This window comes from Thalassophryne amazonica, chromosome 6, assembly GCF_902500255.1.
Source record: "Thalassophryne amazonica chromosome 6, fThaAma1.1, whole genome shotgun sequence".
In the NCBI taxonomy this organism is placed as follows: Eukaryota; Metazoa; Chordata; class Actinopteri; order Batrachoidiformes; family Batrachoididae; genus Thalassophryne; species Thalassophryne amazonica.
In genome coordinates, this window is record NC_047108.1 from 118434732 (window position 1) to 118458796 (window position 24065).

The 24065-nt window shown below is 41.7% G+C and overlaps 1 protein-coding gene across 1 annotated transcript in view; it reads left to right on the forward strand.

The window, feature by feature from the left end:
- Positions 1-23482: 23482 nt before the first annotated feature.
- Positions 23483-24065, forward strand: part of LOC117512981 (contactin-3-like) — a 136614-nt gene continuing 136031 nt past the window's right edge. The window contains exon 1 of the mRNA XM_034173239.1: positions 23483-23614. Coding sequence (XP_034029130.1) covers positions 23560-23614 — 55 coding nt within the window. The 5' untranslated portion in view covers positions 23483-23559. The remainder of the gene's footprint in view (positions 23615-24065) is intronic.

Below are 24065 nucleotides of genomic sequence, written 5' to 3' on the forward strand. Positions count from 1 at the left end.
TGCGACCTTCTACGGCACTAAACACACAGGTCGTCTCACACACGCTTTTGCCATTTTTTCCCCATAGCAACGTGTATGACGACTTGTGAATGAGGCGTTAGGAACAGAAAGCATGAGGTTTGACATTTAAACTCTTTATATTGAGGGTGGAGTTAGACAAGATGGGGCGGATGATTGAGACGAGAGAAGAAGGGGCGTGACAAGCAGCACCTCCTTTCCATTTAAAGCAGCAGGCACTGAAACTGTGCACTCCTCAGCTGAAGGATGAGACCTGAATTTTCTAATTATTGTTCTTATTATTATTCAGAATGCATCACCTCAGTGCCTGCAGTGCTTTTCTGACAGCATTGTTTTTACAGAAAACTAATGACCTGTATTAACTTGCTGAAAACGTGTGTCATATAAATTAGACATTATTGTCCATCTGCACTTGGGGCGAATGTCAAGTTCTTAAAAATTAATTGAATGTACAACAACACTGCGGTTTTATAACGCTTCCAGAATTAAGATTTGTACCTTTTCAAAATGAGTATATTTCTACTTGGTGCAAAGTGCCACATGTCAGCTAGATGATCTAGCGAGTTCAGCTCAGGTCTTCAGAATAACAGCGCACTCTCACACCTCCAGCTGGACGACATCGTCAACGTGTTATTTGGAAGCAGCCGGGGTGTGATGGAGGTGCTATTTATGTGATTATATATATCTGTGTGTGTGTGTGTGTGTGTGTGTGTGTGAGTGTGTGAGAGAGAGAGAGAGAGATTCAGCTCGGTGGTGTTTTTGCAGAGAGTACGCTGTTTGATTGAGAGTGATTCACCCTGTAAAGATTTCACACCACCTTCTATCGCCATCATCATTAGCAGCGTTATCCATGAGTGCAGACTGTGTGTGTGTGTGTGTGTGGTGTGTGTGTGTGTGTGTGTGTGTGTGTGTGTGTGGTGTGTGTGTGTGTGGTGTGTGTGTGTGTGTGTGTGTGTGTGTGTGTGTGTGTGTGTGTGTGTGTGTGTGCGTGTGTGTGTGTGGCTGCAGTAGGTACACATGCATGTAGTCAGTGAGCTCAAGCTGCAACCGAAGATTAAATTGGTGATTGATTTAGCCTATAGCAAGCACAGAGGAGGAAAAACAACATCAACAAACAAAATTAAACAAGATAACATCCAGTCATTCATTTATTCTCTATACCGTTTACTGCAATCAAGGGTCATGGGGGGCTGGAGCCTATCCCAGCAGTCATAGGGTGTGAGGTGGGGTACACTTTGGTCAACATGCCAGTCTGTTGCAGGGCCACATACAGATGGGCACACACATTCACTGCCAATTTAAAATCACCCATTCATCTAACCTGCATGTCTTTGGTTCTGGGAGGAAGCCAGAGCATCTATAAGGAACTCACGAGTACCCAGGCAGAACATGCAAACTCCACACAGAAAGGCTCAGGTGGGGAGCAATCCCATGGCATTCTTGCTGTGAGGCAACAGTGCTAACCACTAACCCCCTGTGCCGCCCACCAGATAAAATTTTCTGTGATGAATTATATTTGATATTCTGCCATGAAATCACATGACCACCTTCTAAAAGTCTGGAAACATGTCTTGTTGAATCATCATTGAGATGCGCCAAGTTTCTACATATAATAACAGTAATAATAATAACAATAATGTTATGAAGGATTTGGATTTTTTTGTTTTGTTTTGGTTGTGTTCTGTGTTTTTTCCCCTTGAAACTGATCTGAGTAATTTAATTGTCAGTATCTGACGATCCTGAATCCAATGCTTTTATTTTCCAAGGTGTCTCACTTGCACAGAGGACACTTCAAAACTCGATACAGTATGATATACACCATTGGAGGTCCAATACTTGATACATATCATGATATCGATATGTTTATTATCAATATTATAATAGCCAAGTGGCCTCTGTGTGCATGCGTGCGTGCGTGCATGTGTTTGGCTTCAATCACGGAGAAACTGGGGAGAGCTGACATTTGCCATTTGGTACGCTTATGTATTTTGGGTCAAGGATGAATGCGGCGAAAATGGATGTACAATGGATGTTGTGCTGCAACGCACCATGAGAGTTCAGGGTTTTGGGGGTTTGAATGTTGTTATTCTGGTTTATGTTAGTTTAACAGTGTTATTAGTGTTATTGATTGTGTTTTTGTAGTTCATTTGGTTTAGTCAGTTTAGTTAAGTGTCATGTTGCCATTACCATGAGTGAAATGTATGCTGTATTTGATGTCTTCAGCCACTGTCTCTGTTTGTCGATGTGTAAAAATAAAAACACCTTGCTTGGGGAAGAATGCAGAAAAGACAAAATGCTCTGGCTCCATTTTTGTTCTTCCACACAGCTCACCACAATATAGTAAAACGAAGTGGCATCTGTGTACGTGCATACATGCATACATGTATGTAACTTTGATCATGGAGAAACTGGGGAGAGCTGACATTTGCCGTTTGCTATGCTTATGTATTTCAAGTCAAAGATCATTTTCTGGTAGAAAAGTCCACAAATATGACCAACTTTACAACACAGTCAAAAAAAAGTTGCTCAAATGACTTGCAATTCATAGAGGAAATTGCACGTACTGTACCATTGGTTTGGAGGTTGATGATTGTATAAAGAAGCTCGTTGAGGGACAAATTAATCCACTGTTCCTGCTGCAAATTGCATTAAGATGCAACGGAGAACTTTAAAAGATTAACGCGCATATCATCGTCATTGCCTGTTGCTGTTGTCTCTGGACTCCAAGACACCTGCGCTATTGGTTATGCTGGATCTCACTGCGGCATTTGATACAGTGGACCATTCCATTCTGCTGACCCGCCTGGTCCAGCAGGTGGGTCTCCAGGGACCTGTACTGGAGTGGTTCAGGTCATATCTTTCAAATAGGTCTTTTACTGTTATGATTAATGACCTCTCCTCTTCACCAGCTTCTCTGACCTCCGGTGTGCCACAGGGCGCAATTCCTGGCCCTGCCCTTTTTTCGTTGTACATTATGCCATTAGGTTCTGTTATTGCTCATCATGATGTGTCCTTTCATATGTACGCGGATGACTTACAAATCTATCTGCCTGTGACTTCTTTTTCAGACACACAGTCCATTAATTCCTGTCTCACTTATATAAAGTGCTGGCTATCTCAAAACTTTCTCTGTCAGAACGAGTCAAAAACTGAATTCATCCTCTTTGGATCTTCCAGCCATGTAAATTCAGTTAAAAACATCACTTATTTTGGCTCTCAGCTCAACCACACTGTCAGGAATCTGGGTGTGATTTTTGACTCATTTAAAATTTTATAAACAAATTGTCTCCGTGGTTAGAGCAAGCTTTTTCCAACTCAGTCAGCTAAGGTCAAACCTTTACTAAACCGCAGAGATTTTGAGAAAACCATCCATGCTTTTGTCAGTTCACGTCTGGACTATTGTAATGCTCTATACACTGGACTTGGTCAAGCCTCTCTTTACCGTCTGCAACTGGTGCAGAATGCGGCTGCTCGCCTCCTCACCAGCACTCGCAAATACGACCATATCACACCAGTTCTTTACTCCCTCCACTGGCTCCCGGTTCAGTTCTGAATACGATTTAAACTCTTGTTGTTCAAGGATTCAAGGATTCAAAAGGAGTTTATTGTCATATGCACATAAGGAACATGTTCTCTGCACAATGAAATGTGTTTACTGCATGTTTACCCATCCTAATTGCCAGTTAGGAGCAGAGGTCGCCTTTTAGGGCGCCCGGGGACCCAGCTCCAGATGTATATCCCTGCCCTAGATCACGAGCAGGGCTGAGCAAACCTTGACCGGCCTCATGACACACTTACCAACAACAACACACATAAGCCGGTCCGGTACATGAACACACATAAAAGCACACACAAGGAAAGAATCTTCTTTAGTTCAATCCATGGCCTCGCACTGACTTATCTCAGTGACATTTTGACCCCTCATCAGCCCAGCAGAGCCTTGCGCTCTTCAGACCAACACCTGCTGGTGGTTCCAAGGTCAAGGTATAGACAGTGGGGCAATCATGTCTTTGCCGTGGCAGGTCCTAGACTCTGGAACTCTCTTCATCTGGAGTTACGCTCCATCTCATCCCTGCCCCTGTTCAAAGCCAGGCTGAAAACGTATTTGTTTGGATTGGCCTTTGACACATAGAGCTGTGACTCCCTGGAAATTGACAACTGTAATATATTTTAGATGTATATGTTTTATCTTATGGTTGTTTTTAACTGTGTGCAGCACTTTGATAAACTTTGGTTGTTCTAAAGCGCTTTAGAAATAAAACTTGATTGATTGATTGATTGATTGATTGCCTGGACACAGAATTACAGAGTTCTAGAAGCATAAATCAGTCTTTTGGATTTTAAGGTACCACTCCGCAGTGGACTTAGAAAAGAGTGACTCGACCAAATGTAATCTTATTAATGCACATAATGTCTGGCACTTATATAAGGCAGGTGTTATTTTTTTCAGATAAAGTTTTGACCCAGTCATTAAATGAGGCAGGTCCCAATTAAGGATTCCCCGTGGATTGTTCGGCACTTCTTAACTGTAACGAATCCGTTACACACACATATATATATATATATATATATATATATATATATATATAAAAAACGAATTTTGTCCATTTTATACAAATAACCGATTTCGATTATTCTATTTATTATCGATTATCCAATTATTAGCCCCAGACAGTCTGTGAACAGGAATAATGGAAATCTCTAAAATATGGGGATGGGAATATCGGTACACGTACCATATGTCTCACAACAGTGCTTTGATAATACTGCAAACTAGTGTAGGCCCCAAATGCACATTAAAGTTGATCCTAGTGGCTGTGTTTTCATTCTTAAAAATACATTAGTCCTCAGTAATATCAATCAATCAATCAACTTTTTTCTTATATAGCGCCAAATCACAACAAACAGTTGCCCCAAGGCGCTCCATATTGCAAGGCAAGGCCATACAATAACCATGAAAAACCCCAACGGTCAAAACGACCCCCTATGAGCAAGCACTTGGCCACAGTGGGAAGGAAAAACTCCCTTTTAACAGGAAGAAACCTCCAGCAGAACCAGGCTCAGGGAGGGGCAGTCTTCTGCTGAGACTGGTTGGGGCTGAGGGAAAGAACCAGGAAAAAGACATGCCGAGAAGGGGGGCAGAGATCGATCACTAATGATTAAATGCAGAGTGATGCATATGGAGCAAAAAAAGAAAGAAACAGTGCATCATGGGAACCCCCCCACAGTCTACGTCTAAAGCAACATAACCAAGGGATGGTCCAGGGTCACCCGATCCAGCCCTAACTATAAGCCTTAGCGAAAAGGAAATTTTTAAGCCTAATCTTAAAAGTAGAGAGGGTATCTGTCTCCCTGATCTGAATTGGGAGCTGGTTCCACAGGAGAGGAGCCTGAAAGCTGAAGGCTCTGCCTCCCATTCTACTCTTACAAACCCTAGGAACTACAAGTAAGCCCGCAGTCTGAGAGCGAAGCGCTCTAATGGGGTAATATGGTACTACGAGGTCCCTAAGATAAGATGGGACCTGATTATTCAAAACCTTATAAGTAAGAAGAAGAATTTTAAATTCTATTCTAGAATTAACAGGAAGCCAATGAAGAGAGGCCAACACGGGTGAGATATGCTCTCTCCTGCTAGTCCCCGTCAGTACTCTAGCTGCAGCATTCTGAACCAACTGAAGGCTTTTTAGGGAACTTTTAGGACAACCTGATAATAATGAATTACAATAGTCCAGCCTAGAGGAAATAAATGCATGAATTAGTTTTTCAGCATCACTCTGAGACAAGACCTTTCTGATTTTAGAGATATTGCGTAAATGCAAATAATAATAATAATGATAATAATAATGAATTATTATTTGAAAAATGTCAAAAGTCAAAAGTGGACCTTTGCCCATGGGGGGGCACTTCTGACCACTTGTCTTTCTGGCTAAGAGTCTGTATGTGCCTGTTAGCAAGACCAAAACACAGACAAAATGAAACGAAAATCTTAACTTGTGTTTTCATGGGGAAAGTGTTATTCGATTGGCTGGTAAAAAGTGTGTCACATGCATATTCCATCAGAAACAAACTAGGTGCGCATTTGTAGAGAAGCAGAATGTAACTATGCTTTTAAAAAAATGTGCCGCCGTGCTGCTGATCAGCTGGGACTAAGCACAAATAGAATGGTTCCTGTTAGCTCAGAGTTTATGAAACAGACTGAGACTCAACGCTCACCAAACTCTCTGACCCGAGTTCAACATATACTCAACAAAAATATAAACGCAACACTTTTTGTTTTGCTCCCATTTTGTATGAGATGAACTCAAAGATCTAAAACTTTTTCCACATACACAATATCACCATTTCCCTCAAATATTGTTCACAAACCAGTCTAAATCTGTGATAGTGAGCACTTCTCCTTTGCTGAGATAATCCATCCCACCTCACAGGTGTGCCATATCAAGATGCTGATTAGACACCATGATTAGTGCACAGGTGTGCCTTAGACTGCCTACAATAAAGGCCACTCTTTCCCTTGCTTGCCTCTACTGGTGGTTGGCTCTCACTGCGGTATTGTATCACTTCCTGTTCCGGAGCACAGCGGTGTTTTGCTGTATCTGTTAGCTGTTTAAATCTGCGCAGTTAGATTGATCTAGTTATCTAGATTACGATTTGTTTCCCAGTGTAATCTTTACGTGCCTTAACTAAAGCACTCCTTCTGCTGAATCACCTCTAAATTATTTACACATTATTCACTTTGCGTGTTTTTAGGAAACCGCTAGGTTAGCGTAGCTACTAGCTCTTAGCCGATTTAGCATGGCGGCTTCTCCTGTCTCTCCCGCACTTTTCTGCTCTGGGTGTGAAATGTTTAGTTATTCCTCGGCCTCCTTTAGCAGTAACGGTACTTGTAATAAGTGTAGCTTATTCGTAGCTTGGAGGCCAGGCTGGGCGAATTGGAGACTCGGCTCCGCACCGTGGAAAATTCTACAGCTAGCCAGGCCCCTGTAGTCGGTGCGGACCAAGGTAGCTTAGCCGCCGTTAGTTCCCCCCTGGCAGATCCCTAGCAGGCCGGGAAAGCAGGCTGACTGGGTGACTGTGAGGAGGAAGCGTAGCCCTAAACAGAAGCCCCGTGTACACCGCCAACCCCGTTCACATCTCTAACCGTTTTTCCCCCGCTCGACGACACACACCGCCGAGGATCAAACTCTGGTTATTGGCGACTCTGTTTTGAGAAATGTGAAGTTAGCGACACCAGCAACCATAGTCAATTGTCTTCCGGGGGCCAGAGCAGGCGACATTGAAGGAAATTTGAAACTGCTGGCTAAGGCTAAGCGTAAATTGGTACGATTGTAATTCACGGTCGGCAGTAATGACAACCCGGTTACGCCAATCGGAGGTCACTAAAATTAACATTAATCGGTGTTTAACTTTGCAAAAACAATGTCGGACTCTGTAGTTTTCTCTGGGCCCCTCCCCAATCAGACCGGGAGTGACATGTTTAGCCGCATGTTCTCCTTGAATTGCTGGCTGTCTGAGTGGTGTCCAAAAAATGAGGTGGGCTTCATAGATAATTGGCAAAGCTTCTGTGGAAAACCTGGTCTTGTTAGGAGAGACGGCATCCATCCCACTTTGGATGGAGCAGCTCTCATTTCTAGAAATCTGGGCCAATTTCTTAAATCTTCCAAAACCGTGACTATCCAGGGTTGGGACCAGGAAACAGAGTTGTAGTCTTACACACCTCTCTGCAGCTTCTCCTCCCCCTGCCATCCCCTCATTACCCCATCCCCGTAGAGATGGTGCCTGCTCCCAGACCACCAATAACCAGCAAAAATCTATTTAAGCATAAAAATTCAAAAAGAAAAAATAATATAGCACCTTCAACTGCACCACAGACTAAAACAGTTAAATGTGGTCTATTAAACATTAGGTCTCTCTCTTCTAAGTCCCTGTTGGTAAATGATATAATAATTGATCAACATATTGATTTATTCTGCCTAACAGAACCTGGTTACAGCAAGATGAATATGTTAGTTTAAATGAGTCACACCCCCGAGTCACACTAACTGTCAGAATGCTCGTAGCACGGGCCGGGGCGGAGGATTAGCAGCAATCTTCCATTCCAGCTTATTAATTAATCAAAAACCCAGACAGAGCTTTAATTCATTTGAAAGCTTGTCTCTTAGTCTTGTCCAGCCAAATTGGAAGTCCCAAAAACCAGTTTTATTTGTTATTATCTATCGTCCACCTGTCGTTACTGTGAGTTTCTCTGTGATTTTCAGACCTTTGTCTGACTTTGTGCTCAAAAAGTAAATGAGTCCACCCACCACTTTAATCATATCTTAGATCTTGTTCTGACTTATGGTATGGAAATAGAAGACTTAACAGTATTCCCTGAAAACTCCCTTCTGTCTGATCATTTCTTAATAACATTTACATTTACTCTGATGGACTACCCAGCAGTGGGGAATAATTTCATTACACTAGAAGTCTTTCAGAAAGCGCTGTAACTAGGTTTAAGGATATGATTCCTTCTTTATGTTCTCTAATGCCATATACCAACACAGTGCAGAGTAGCTACCTAAACTCTGTAAGGGAGATAGAGTATCTCGTCAATAGTTTTACATCCTCATTGAAGACAACTTTGGATGCTGTAGCTCCTCTGAAAAAGAGAGCTTTAAATCAGAAGTGTCTGACTCCGTGGTATAACTCACAAACTCGTAGCTTAAAGCAGATAACCCGTAAGTTGGAGAGGAAATGGCGTCTCACTAATTTAGAAGATCTTCACTTAGCCTGGAAAAAGAGTCTGTTGCTCTATAAAAAAGCCCTCCGTAAAGCTAGGACATCTTTCTACTCATCACTAAGTGAAGAAAATAAGAACAACCCCAGGTTTCTTTTCAGCACTGTAGCCAGGCTGACAAAGAGTCAGAGCTCTATTGAGGCTGAGTATTCCATTAACTTTAACTAGTAATGACTTCATGACTTTCTTTGCTAACAAAATTTTAACTATTAGAGAAAAAATTACTCATAACCATCCCAAAGACGTATCGTTATCTTTGGCTGCTTTCAGTGATGCCGGTATTTGGTTAGACTCTTTCTCTCTGATTGTTCTGTCTGAGTTATTTTCATTAGTTACTTCATCCAAACCATCAACATGTTTATTAGACCCCATTCCTACCAGGCTGCTCAAAGAAGCCCTACCATTATTTAATGCTTCGATCTTAATATGATCAATCTATCTTGTTAGTTGGCTATGTACCACAGGCTTTTAAGGTGGCAGTAATTAAACCATTACTTAAAAAGCCATCACTTGACCCAGCTATCTTAGCTAATTATAGGCCAATCTCCAACCTTCATTTTCTCTCAAAAATTCTTGAAAGGGTAGTTGTAAAACAGCTAACTGATCATCTGCAGAGGAATGGTCTATTTGAAGAGTTTCAGTCAGGTTTTAGAATTCATCATAGTACAGAAACAGCATTAATGAAGGTTACAAATGATCTTCTTATGGCCTCGGACAGTGGACTCATCTCTGTGCTTGTTCTGTTAGACCTCAGTGCTACTTTTGATACTGTTGACCATAAAATTTTATTACAGAGATTAGAGCATGCCATAGGTATTAAAGGCACTGCGCTGCGGTGGTTTGAATCATATTTGTCTAATAGATTACAATTTGTTCATGTAAATGGGGAATCTTCTTCACAGACTAAAGTTAATTATGGAGTTCCACAAGGTTCTGTGCTAGGACCAATTTTATTCACTTTATACATGCTTCCCTTAGGCAGTATTATTAGACGGTATTGCTTAAATTTTCATTGTTACGCAGATGATACCCAGCTTTATCTATCCATGAAGCCAGAGGACACACACCAATTAGCTAAACTGCAGGATTGTCTTACAGACATAAAGACATGGATGACCTCTAATTTCCTGCTTTTAAACTCAGATAAAACTGAAGTTATTGTACTTGGCCCCACAAATCTTAGAAACATGGTGTCTAACCAGATCCTTACTCTGGATGGCATTACCCTGACCTCTAGTAATACTGTGAGAAATCTTGGAGTCATTTTGATCAGGATATGTCATTCAAAGCGCATATTAAACAAATAGTAGGACTGCTTTTTTGCATTTACGCAATATCTCTAAAATCAGAAAGGTCTTGTCTCAGAGTGATGCTGAAAAACTAATTCATGCATTTATTTCCTCTAGGCTGGACTATTGTAATTCATTATTATCAGGTTGTCCTAAAAGTTCCCTAAAAAGCCTTCAGTTAATTCAAAATGCTGCAGCTAGAGTACTGACGGGGACTAGAAGGAGAGAGCATATCTCACCCATATTGGCCTCTCTTCATTGGCTTCCTGTTAATTCTAGAATAGAATTTAAAATTCTTCTTCTACTTATAGGTTTTGAATAATCAGGTCCCATCTTATCTTAGGGACCTCGTAGTACCATATCACCCCAATAGAGCGCTTCGCTCTCAGACTGCAGGCTTACTTGTAGTTCCTAGGGTTTGTAAGAGTAGAATGGGAGGCAGAGCCTTCAGCTTTCAGGCTCCTCTCCTGTGGAACCAGCTCCCAATTCAGATCAGGGAGACAGACACCCTCTCTACTTTAAGATTAGGCTTAAAACTTTCCTTTTGCTAAAGCTTATAGTTAGGGCTGGATCAGGTGACCCTGAACCATCCCTTAGTTATGCTGCTATAGACGTAGACTGCTGGGGGGTTCCCATGATGCACTGTTTCTTTCTCTTTTGCTCTGTATGCACCACTCTGCATTTAATCATTAGTGATCGATCTCTGCTCCCCTCCACAGCATGTCTTTTTCCCGGTTCTCCCTCAGCCCCAACCAGTCCCAGCAGAAGACTGCCCCTCCTTGAGCCTGGTTCTGCTGGAGGTTTCTTCCTGTTAAAAGGGAGTTTTTCCTTCCCACTGTAGCCAAGTGCTTGCTCACAGGGGGTCGTTTTGACCGTTGGGGTTTTACATAATTATTGTATGGCCTTGCCTTACAATATAAAGCGCCTTGGGGCAACTGTTTGTTGTGATTTGGTGCTATATAAATAAAATTGATTGATTGATTGATATCACAGATTTAGACTGGTTTGTGAACAATATTTGAGGGAAATGGTGATATTGTGTATGTGGAAAAAGTTTTAGATCTTTGAGTTCATCTCATACAAAATGGGAGCAAAACCAAAAGTGTTGCGTTTATATTTTTGTTGAGTGTATATGCAAATACCAACCAGTCAGAAGTGCCTTGACTGGCCCAAATGCTGGTCACTGCGGTCAGATCACAACATCACAATAACACACATTTAAAAACCTACTTCAAGATTTCAGATGCAGTTATATTGATTTATTTGTTTATTCATTCATTTATCTTTGTATAATAATATGTTGACACGCCACAGTATGTCATGCCGTCGTAAATGTGTTGACAGGATTAATTTTGCTTTTGCTTCAACATCTTCACAGGATTACAAGCCATGAGCAGATGGATCCTGATTCTTGATCATATTCTGGCAGTAATCGCTGATTATATCACCCAGCCATTAATTTTGTGCTTTAATTATGAGTACATTGCAGTAACAGTGCAGTTATGATGCTGTTATGTTTGTGTGAGATGGTAAAACATTGATCACGTTCCCTCAAAGGCACACAGTGAAATGTGGCTTCAGCACCATGGACAGCGGTGATAAACTTGGTCTATGTACTTCCGTCACAGAAAGGACCAAATACACAGGACTGAAAATATGTTGCCTGTGCCCAGTCACAGACAGACTGGTACAACTTTTAGTAATCTCAGAGAATAGGCGGCGGTCCAACGCACCACCAGGACTGCAGCAGCAACAATTTCTGGGCAAACAACTTACATGGTCTTGGCTACTGTTGGTACAGTCTGTAAGAAAGCTCCAAGAAATCTGCATCAGTTTACACAAATTAAGGACTGAATTAAATCGTAGCGCTTCTAGGCGATTGCTTTTTAGCCTGCTACTTTTTGCAGGTTACCATGGTAATGTGGTAAATGCTTTGGAGACAGGTGGGTCTCATAATGGTTAAAAGTTGTTCCTGATTTACACCGGTGACCACTGCTCATGTCTCATACATGATGATTCTCATACAGCGATCACATTTTGACTATAGATTTTTTGATACAAAGAAAAGGTCCTTCAGGCTTTGAAGGGGTAAAGTGGTCTTACCGTATTGTGAGAAAATATTGGCCTGACTCCAGGAGGAGACCTTGGTTTCCCTAATCCAGATGGTGACTCTATCATTTATCCCTTTGTCTCCTCACCTGAAACCAGTTTGCCAAGAGTGGCTTTAAGAGGAGCTAATGGTCCAGACAGCACAGCTCCCAGGTTCACTGGAGAACACAAACCCCTCCACCACAATAAAGTGGCAATCCAGGGAGGGGGCCAGTGACCGCCAATGTGCACTGGGCAGGTTTGAGTCCAGTTGTGAAGTGACTGGAATGACACTCAGCAACTCCAAATCTGAGCCCATGATCTTTGATCAAAAAAGGGAGGCTTGTCCCCTGTGGGTCAGAGGAGAGTTGTTTCCCAAAGTGGAGGAGTTCAAGTATCTGAGTCTTGTTCACAACGGGGGGGAATGTTTTGGAGTGTGAGGTGGATCAGCAGATTGTGGCTGTGTCTGATGTTCTGGAGACACTCTGCTGGACCCTCACGGTGAAGAAAGAGCTGAGCCAGAAGGCAAGACTCTCAATTTTTTGCTCCTATCCTCACCTATGGTCATGAGCTTTGTTTAATGACCGAACGAACAAGGTTGAGGATACAAATGAGATGAGAGTCCTCTGTTGGGTATCTAGGCTCATACTCAGGGACAGGCTGAGAAGCTTGAATGTCTGGGAGGAACGCTTTGTAGAACGCTGTTTAGACACATCAAAAGGAGGCAGCTGAGGTCCTTTGTGCATCTGGATGCTCCCAGCATTTCCTTAGAGAGGTCTTCCAGGCATGTCCAACTGGGGGGCTCCGGGGAAGACTCAGGACAACCTGGAGGGGTTATATTTCCCAAGTGATTTTGGAATGCCCTGGGGTCCACCAGGAAGAGTTAGAGGCAGTGTTGTAGTCGAGTGCAGCTCCCCCAAGGCCAAGACAAAATCATAACAAACGGTAAATGAACTGCATTTTAGCGCTTTTACATTCGAATCAGAAACTCAAAGCGCTTTACAATTATGCCTCAAATTCACACAGGCACACTCACACACCAGTGTCAGTGCTGCCATGTAAGGTGCTCACTACACACCGGGAGCAACTAGGTGATTAAGGACCTTGCCCAAAGGTCCTAATTGATTTTATGGTCTGGTTTGGTTTTGAACCGAGGATCCTCTGGTCTCAAGCCCAACACATAACCACAAGACCATCACCTCCCAAGGCCAACTCAAGGCAAGGCCACTGCAGCAGAGGCAGAGGCTGAGTATTATGCAAAGTCTCTTGTAATTGTCATGGCTTGTTCCCTTGGACTCATGCATAATTTGAATTTGCATCATCTTTAGTGTACTTTTGTGACGCAAGGTGTTGGGATTGCAGACATGTTCCTGGGTGAAGGAATATAATAAGGCTGTCTCAGAACATTTTTACATGTTAGTACTCGTAGATGTAGTGTAACGTAGCATGTGAAAATTCAGTAAGGTATGTCTTCTAGAATACATTCCAATTCTAAGGTAGAACTCTTGTAGTGTATACTAAGTTATATCTAAATATCTAAAAAAAAAAAAAAGAAGAGTAGAATAGAAGAGTATAATAGAGTAGTAGAGACACTTAGGTTTCTGGTCTTGAGAACCTAGAAAGCAGTGCATTCAAGCATTGCACACATAGACCATTGTATGCGTAAAGTTACCATGACAGGGGCGTTTTTTGTTTGGCAGGAAGTAAGCAGTATGAAAAATAGGTATAAATCAATAGTCTTGAACCGGCCTCGGCTTATTCTTCAAGGCCAGATGATGCCAAGACCAAGTCATCACATAGAGAGTCAGAGGCCAAAGCATCAAAAAATTGGAGATGCGTATGTACAGCGATAATTATGGTAAACCTTGTTGCAACAATCTGCTCCTGCAGGCTGCAACTGTCCATTAGTACGTATATTCAAATCAAATAACCTGTCTGTAATTTTAAAAAGATCTAAATATTCAACCATAACTTTATGAAATGACTTCTAGTTCATTGTTAAACAAACGGAATGAGCCACTCGTCATGGTTTGACTTGTTGGAGAGCTGCGGGGCCACCACAGACGAACGCTGTGGTAAGGAGCTGTCTTTCTAATCAAGTATTTTAAAATTATTCTTCACATTGAGTTAAATATGAGCACATGTACCTCTGTCGGGATTCTCTCCATACGTTCTGACATTTTAGCCTTTTCAGTGGCTACTAGCAGTGATTTACTGTGATGGTTTTAGCTTTCCCCGCACGCTTACACTAAGTACATTGTGTGGTTGTTTAGCCTGTGATGTTTTAGCATTCAAACTAAATAATGGACTGATTAAAATAATTTTTGACCCCTGTGAAGAGATGACCCCCCACACACACATACACACGTCTAAATAAAGAGCATATGTTAAAAAAAATTCAGATGTTTCCCTTTATACAGAATACACAACATACTTGTGAATCAGTGAATGTGTCTGTGTAATATCACTGACAGCATTTGGAATTCAGTATTTTGCATTCGTAAATGATTTATTACATCTGCATAGAAGCAGGTTTCCAAGGCATCAGCTGCTGCACGTCTCTGACAAAGCTCGTTACAAATGGAAGCAAAGTCGACAGTTGTATGATTCCCCCTTACTGCACCTTCCACATCATCAGTCGTTGAGGTGCCAGAGGTTTGTACTGCACTCTGGGTCTATTGCAGAGGTAGAGTGTACAGGACTACCCTTGAAAAGAGGTGTATCAATCCAATTTTGGGAATTTGGGGGGAAGAAAAAGGGCTCAACAAACATGAAAGGTGGGAATCAAGGAATCAAGGCCCCCATGTGTTTGATTTGACATCCAGGCTGCTCACAAACAATTAGACCCTCCATAGGTAGCAACATCACTACCTCTGGAGCAGCTGTGTACAGGGATGGGTATTGTTAAGATTTTAACTGAACTACTGCTCTTAACCGTACTTACAATCTGTCTGTTTCTTACTGATACTTTTGTTTTGAAAAAGACTACTCTGCATGCAGGCAGAGAGAGAGAGAGAGAGAGCACACTTCTGCCCAGCAAAAAAAAAAATGTCCCTGTTTATTTTCTAGTACCAAAAGCAGGCTTATTGATACTCCTGCCTGGGGTCCATTTAGCCCTCTGCGGCCCAAGGGCATTTACCATACTTTCAACAATTCCTTCAGTAAGATACTTCCTTTTAGTGTAATGCCCATGTGTTGCACATCAAAATGTTCAGAACAATCTTAGATTTCTGTATGTGAGGCTTTTATTTGTCTGTGTATAAGATATAATTTGGCTCTAAAGTTGAAAATATGAAATGTGTTTGCAGTTCTTCAAATCTTTAGTGAATGTACATTTTTAGATTTAGAAATACAACCCCTGGCAAAAATTATGGAATCAACCGGCCTCGGAGGATTGTTCATTCAGTTGTTTATTTTGTAGAAAAAAAGCACATCACAGACATGACACAAAACTGAAGTCATTTCAAATGGCAACTTTCTGGCTTTAAGAAACACTATAAGAAATCAGGGAAAAAAATGTGGCAGTCAGTAACGGTTACTTTTTTAGACCAAGCAGAGGGAAAAAAATATGGAATCACTCATTCTGAGGAAAAAATTATGGAATCATGAAAAACAAAAGAACGCTCCAACACATCACTAGTATTTGTTGCACCACCTCTGGCTTTTATAACAGCTTGCAGTCTCTGAGGCATGGACTTAATGAGTGACAAACAGTACTCTTCATCAATGTGCCTCCAACTTTCTCTGATTGCTGTTGCCAGATCAGCTTTGCAGGTTGGAGCCTTGTCATGGACCATTTTCTTCAACTTCCACCAAAGATTTTCAATTGGATTAAGATCCGGACTATTTGCAGGCCATGACATTGACCCTATGTGTCTTTTTGCAAGGAATGTTTTCACAGTTTGTGCTCTATGGCAAGATGCATTGTCATCTTGAAAAATGATTTCATCATCCCCAAACATCCTTTCAATTGATGGGATAAGAAAAGTGTCCAAAATATCAACGTAAACTTGTGCATTTATTGATGATGTAATGACAGCCATCTCCCCAGTGCCTTTACCTGACATGCAGCACCATATCATCAATGACTGTGGAAATTTACATGTTCTCTTCAGGCAGTCATCTTTATAAATCTCATTGGAACGGCACCAAACAAAAGTTCCAGCATCATCACCGTGCCCAGTGCAGATTCGAGATTCATCACTGAATATGACTTTCATCTAGTCATCCACAGTCCACGATTGCTTTTCCTTAGCCCATTGTAACCTTGTTTTTTTTCTGTTTAGGTGTTAATGATGGCTTTTGTTTATCTTTTCTGTATGTAAATCCCATTTCCTTTAGGCGGTTTCTTACAGTTCGGTCACAGACGTTGACTCCAGTTTCCTCCCATTCGTTCCTCATTTGTTTTGTTGTGCGTTTTCGATTTTTGAGACATATTGTTTTAAGTTTTCTGTCTTGACGCTTTGATGTCTTCCTTGGTCTACCAGTATGTTTGTCTTTAACAACCTTCCCATGTTGTTTGTATTTGGTCCAGAGTTTAGACACAGCTGACTGTGAACAACCAACATCTTTTGCAACATTGTGTGATGATTTACCCTCTTTTAAGAGTTTGATAATCCTCTCCTTTGTTTCAATTGACATCTCTCGTGTTTGAGCCATGATTCATGTCAGTCCACTTGGTGCAACAGCTCTCCAAGCTGTGATCACTCCTTTTTAGATGCAGACTAACAAGCAGATCTGATTTGATGCAGGTGTTAGTTTTGGGAATGAAAATTTACAGGGTGATTCCATAATTTATTCCTCAGAATTGAGTGATTCCATATTTTTTCCCTCTGCTTGGTCTAAAAAAGTAACCGTTACTGACTGCCACAAGTTTTTTTTCTTGATTTCTTATAGTGTTTCTTAAAGCCAGAAAATTGCCATTTGAAATGACTTTAGTTTTGTGTCATGTCTGTGATCTGCTTTTTTTTCTACAAAAGTAAACAACTGAATGAACATCCTCCAAGGCCGGTGATTCCATACTTTTTGCCAGGGGTTGTAGATTTACCAAAGTCTTCAGGTTACAACAGTAGTGTAATACATGAAAAAGATTTTTAAACAAGACATGATGAATTTAAAAAAAGTACAACCCCAATTCCAATAAAGTTGGGACATTGTGTAAAATGTAAATAATAATAATAATAGAATGGTGTGCAAATCCTCTTCAACCTATATTCAATTGAATACACCACAAAGACAAGATATTTAATGTTCAAACTGATAGACTGTTGTTTTTGTGCAAATATTTGCTCATTTTGAAATGGATGCCTGCAACATGTTTCAAAAAAGCTGGGACAGTGGTATGTTTACCACTGTGTTACATCACCTTTCCTTCTACCAACACTCAATAAGTGTTTGGGAACTGAGGACACTAATTGTTGAAGCTTTGTGGGTGGAATTCTTTCCCATTCTTGCTTGATCCATGACTTCAGTTGTTCAACAGTCAAGGGTCTCCGTTGTCATATTTTGCGCTTCATAATGCGCCACACATTTTCAATGGGCAACAGGTCTGGACTGCAGGCAGGCCAGTCTAGTACCCGCACTCTTTTACTACAAAGTCACGCTGTTGTAACACGTGCAGAATGTGGCTTGGCATTGTCTTGCTGAAATAAGCAGTGACGTCCCTGAGAAAGACATTGCTTGGATGGCAGCATGTGTTGCTCTAAAACCTGGATGTACCTTTCAGTATTGATGGTGCTATCACAGATGTGTAAGTTGCCCTTACCATGGGCACTAACAGACCCCCATACCATCACAGATGCTGGCTTTTGAACTTTGCGCTGGTAACAATCTGGATGGTCTTTTTCTTCTTTTGTCCAGAGGACATGACGTCCATGATTTCCAAAAACAATTTGAAATGTGGACTCATCAGACTTTTCACACTTTTCCATTTTCTGTCTGTCCATTTCAAATGAGCTCGGGCCCAGTGAAGACAGCGGCATTTCTGGATGTTGTTGATGTATGGCTTTTGCTTTGCATGGTAGATTAACTTGCACTTGTCGATGTAGCGACGAACTGTGTTAACTGACAATGGTTTTCTGAAGTGTTCTTGAGCTCACTCAGTAAGATCCTTTAAACAATGATGTTGGTTTTTAATGCAGTGCTGCCTGAGGGATCGAAGGTCATGGGCATTCAATGTTGGTTTGCAAAAAGTTCTTCAGATTCTCTGAATCTTCTGATTATATTATGGACTGTAGAGGATGGAATCCCTAAATTCCTTGCAATTGAACATTGAGAAACATTGTTCTTAAACTGTTGGGCTATTTTTTCATGCAGTTGTTCACAAAGTGGTGATCCTTGCCCCATCTTTGGTTGTGAATGACTGAGCCTTTTGGGGATGCTCCTTTTATACCCAATCATGACACTCACCTGTTTCCAATTAGGTGTTCTTTGAGCATTCATTAACTTTCCCAGTCTTTTGTTGCCCCGTCCCAACTTTTTTGAAATGTGTTGCAAGCATTCATTTCAAAATTGGCAAATATTTGGACAAAAACAACGTTTATCAGTCTGAACATTAAATATCTTGTCTCTGTGATGTATTCAGTTGAATATAGGTTGAAGAAGATTTTCATATCATTTTATTATGTTTTTATTTACATTTTACACAACGTCCCAACTTCATTGGAATTGGGGTTGTAAAATATGTGCTGTACAGTGCAGCAATGCCACCAATGGGAACTAAATGACAGCGATATGGAGCGTTCCAACACAGTATATTCTTGAAATAATATATCTTGCCTCCCTGCTGTATGCTGTTCTTGTCAAATAATTCCTTTGTGGATGAATAATATTATTTTGTGATTGAAAACTGAAAAATGTCCATTGCTTCCTTGGGGAAAAAACCTGGACGATTCCTTAAAAAATAATAATAATAATCTTTCTAAGTGTTTTTCCATGAAGATTTTCCTTGTTGGCCCAAAGAAGTGTGAGTATCTGCCACTAACCCAACAGCCACATTAGCTACAAGTGACAGCGGCAAACCACAACCACTTGCCCCTGATCTTTAATCAGAGTGGGCATTTGCAGCGACAAGAGGGAGCAGTCGCTGTCCTCCCACAATGTAGACCTGGGTTTGAATCCCTGTCTACATTGAATCCGTGTCTTTGTCTTTGGACAAGAAACTTAATCTGCATCACCTCAGTCCACTCAGCTGTAAAAGTGGGTACCAGCCTATACTGGGGAAGTAAATAGGAGGCATCATTGTGATGCGTTTCTGCTAGATGGAAAAGCATTATAGAAATGTAGTCCTTCTTCTTCTCCATGTTAGCAGTGGGATTAGGCCCACAAACAAGGCACACATCATGGCTCAGATGGAAATGCGTGTGTGTGGGGGTGGGGTGTTATATGTGTTCTATGCGGTGAAAATGTCAGTTTGCTGTGTAGGTGCGTGTGAGGGTTGTGTGATATTGAGTAGATTGGTGTTATTATCTCTCTCTGGCCTTAATATATCTTGAACACCCCTTGAATACACTTGTGATAGCCTGTGCTTTCAGACCAGCGATCAATGCACAGCCTCGTGCAGGTGCACACGTGTTTGCTCACTCACCTCCTGTGCTATCATTGTTCCTCTATTGTGTCTGTGTTTGGCATCTCATAATTGCGTCGTTACTCGCTCAGTCTCCTCCTGCGTGAAGCGGCCACATCACAATTTACAACACATGCTACGAGCTGATAGACACTTGCCCTTGATTCTGGGCCGGGGCGGAGTGGCTTCCTCGTCAGGCTGTCTTGACTGGCCCCAGTATGTGAGGAGACACATGCTGCCATGGGTGAATCTAATTGATTGGTGGCACCCAATTCACAAGTCCAAGGCTAGCCAGACAGCCAGAAAGTGAATCATCCAAGTGAGGGATTAGCCTAAGAGTTGGTTGCACCCCTAATAGATTGGCAGGCTTCATCCCAAATGCCTGTGGCATCACCCTCAGAAATCTGTGGGTGCAAGTTTGTTCCACCACAGCGTGCGCAGTGACACTGTTGGGCTATTCTCTGATTACCTCCAACAAGAAGGTTTGGTTTTGCCTCAGTGTTCCCGTCTGCATCTTAGCCGCATTTCAAAAACACTAATGAATTGTTTTTGTTGTTGTTTTGGTTTGTTGTTAGGAAACTTGGTGGAAATGTTGGTTTTTCTATGAAGAGGAAGCTCATTAAATTTAGGTCTTTAACACTGGGGCACACATTACACACACACATACATGTGTGTGTGTGTGTGTGTGTGTGTGTGTGTGTGTGTGGTGTGTGTGTGTGTGTGTGTGTGTGTGTGTGTGTGTGTATAATCACGATTGTCAGTTAATTCACAATTTAATTTAACTTAATTGCACATTTTTTAATCTTCAGTCCAAGCTCCCTCTTAAATGTTTCTAATCATTAGTTATTTATTAATTCATTTTTTAGATAAGTGAATATCAGTTTTAATGTTTCATCAATTCTACTTAGCGCAGAATTGCAGTTGTAGAACTAGGACACTGAATGATGACTGACTGATGTTTTAGTTGCTCACAAATAAATTCATTCTTCCTTTTCTTCTTTTTCTTCTTCTTATTGTTGTATGTAAGAAAACAAAAAACGACTTTTACTCGAACGGGGGGGGGGGGGGGGGGAGGTTGACTTGCCTCTCTGGCTACATACCCATGAATGGGAGTTAAACAGTGATGAGGAAAAATTTATTTATTTTTGTGGAAACTGCTAACTGATCAGGCAGGAGGAAGATATCACACTCCCCGTTCATCAGAAACCAATCTGATATGTATTTGATGAGTGTTTTTTAAACTTTCACTGTGGCACCGTGACAACTCTGTGCTTATAAAATGCATCAAAAATGCCTTGATTGGTCACTTCTGCTCAGGGAGGTTTGTTTCTGCCACACTATTCCTGCTGCGTGGCTTCCTGATGTCCTAAACTGGAGCAGAGTCACAAAACATGTGTGCATTAATCACGTACCAAAAAAATTAGTGGCATTAAAAAAAATTAGAAAAGTATCCTACCTTTTTATTTTTTAAAAAACTATATGGGTTTGATTCATATGTTTTTACGTCAGCCAAGCTTGCACCTTCGTGCGCATGCGTGAGTTTTTTCACGCCTGTCGGTGACGTCATTCGCCTGTTAGCACGCCTTGTGGGAGGAGTGGTCCAGCCCCCTCGTCGGATTTTCATTGTCTGAGAAGTTGCTGAGAGACTGGCACTGTGCTTCATCAAAATTTTTTACAAAACTGTGAGGCACATCCAAGTGGATACCATTCGACAAATTAAGATGGTTTTCAGTGGAAATTTTAACGGCTGATGAGAGATTTTGGATTGTTTCTATCGCTGTAAGGACTTCCCACGGAGCGGGACGTCGCGCAGCACTCTGAGGCAACGTCGTCATCCTGTTTCAAGCTGAAAACCTCCAAATTTAAGCCTCTGTTGACCCAGGACGTCGTGAGAGAACAGAGGACTTTCAGAAGAGGTCGGAATCAGCAGTTTATCCGGACATTCCACTGTTAAAGGAGATTTTTTTTTTTTAATGAAAGACGTGCGGACGGATTGGCGTGTTGGCTCGCAGCTGGCGCAGCTCGCCCGCCACAGGAAAAACACCTCCGTGTTGATAACCATTTGTAAAATCCAGGCGGCTTTTGGGGGCTTTCAGTTGAGTGAGTATCTGAGAAATTGTTTAACAGCAGGGCATGTTCCAACTTGTCCTTAAGGCTTCCAACGGAGGTGTTTTTCCTGTGTTTTTCCAGCTGCGAGCCGACGCGCCAATCCGCACGTCTTTCATTACAAAAATCTCCTTTAACAGTGGAATGTCCGGATAAACTGCTGATTCCGACCTCTTCTGAAAGTTCTCTGTTCTCTCACGACGTCCTGGGTCAACAGAGGCTTAAATTTGGAGGTTTTCAGCTTGAAACAGGATGACGACATCGCCTCGGAGCGCTGCGCGACGTCCCGCTCCATGGGAAGTCCTTACAGTGATAGAAACAATCCAAAATCTCTCATCAGCCGTTAAAATTTTCACCGAAAACCAGCTTAATTTGTCGAATGGTGTCCACTCGGATGTGCCTCACAGTTTTGGAAAAAATTTTGATGAAGCACAGCGCCAGTCTCTCAGCAACTTCTCAGACAAAGGAATTCTGACGAGGGGGCTGGACCACTCCTCCCACAAGGCGTGCTCACAGGCGAATGACGTCACCGACAGGCGTGAAAAAACTCTCGCATGCCCACGAGGGTTCAAGCTTGGCTGATGTAATCACACGTGATTCAAATCCATATGGTTTTTTTTTAAAAATAATAAGGTCAGATACTTTTCTAATAGACCTCGTATATCTTTCCAAGTTCAACACATTCACAGCCTACACTTTTAATGGCCAAGTCCAGAAAAAAAATCTAAAAAAAAATCTGAATCTTAAGCCCTTCTCACATGAGCGGTGTGTGGGTGTTGATTAGAGGTGGGTGTAGCACTCGCCACAACCATGTCCCCACAAGGCCATACAGTGGTCGGCACTCGCCATGGCCTTGTGGGGACATGCTTGTGGAGAGTGTTTTGAACACCCTGTGAAGTATTTTGAACACCCTGACAAGCATGTCCCCACAAGGCCATACAGTGGTTGGCACTCACCATGGCCTTATGGGAACATGTTTGTGGGAGAGTGTTTTGAACATCCTGTGAAGTATTTTGAACACCCTGACAAGCATGTCCCCACAAGGCCATACAGTGGTTGGCACTCGGCAAGGTGTTTTGAATATGACCAGAAGCAGTCGGCACTCACCTTCATTTGCATGGTCTCTCCTTTCACGCCACTGACTCGCATGCACACAAACTCCAAATTCATGATAAAATGGAAGAAAACAGACAAAGTTGATAAAACACTGGGTCAGAAACATCAGACAAGATGCTACATTAAACACCACTGAACGTCAAGCACGTGCAGCAGTCACCCACTGTGCACATGCCGGTAGTCACTGGAATTGGCATTGAGTATAACGCACCAGTGGTTACTACTAACATGCCACGCACACACCTTACGTGTGGGAGGAGCTTTAGTCTTAATCAAGTTTGCTCTTTGATGAGTTCTGCTGGAGTAGCTGACAAAAAAAGATCTATTCTTTCAGCTAAATAAGATTTGTAAAGATATTTTCACAACTGAAATGTTCACTTTTTCAGTTGCTTTGATTGATAACTCAGAGGCCTGAGTGGGAGCGTAAAATGGGATAAAGATGTTGTTGTTGTCATTTGTCTTTTGAGTCCATCCATCAATTCACAGTTTGGTATTTCACAGCAAAACTTTTGTTTCAACAGGTCAAGCTCCTTTCTCAGCGAACACGAGTGCCATTTCAAAGCTTATTGGATGAAAGTCTCATTTGCCCTTGGCTGCCAAAGATGACGTTTCCATGGAAACAGCTGCTATTGTTATCAATCATCGACTGTCTGGCAGGTAAAGCACCTTTTTATATGAGTAATGATTCTTTCACGTTTAGACAGTTACAGTTGCGGAATGATAGCAGCAGAGCCAAAAACCATGTCAGTGTCAGAAAAGAGAAGATGGCACAGATTTAAAGGAGCACTCCACTGTATTGACTTCCATTCACAACACAGCTGCAGCACTCTCAATCTTCCCCTCACTCCTGCTTGATTGCAACATATTGTTGGGTTTGATTTGCATTTTTTGATTAAGCTATAATAAAATATAAAGAATAAGTACTTTTATCATTTATGAACTATTGCATTTATAACTTATACAGTATTACACTTAGAAGCCCGATATACATACATTTGAAGCTTCTTGTCTGCATGGCCTCTGTCCATGTGCAGTCTGTGGATGCCATATCATGTCTTTTGACAGTTCAGAAATTTCTAGAATTATCAGGTGAAAACCGTTAGCAGTT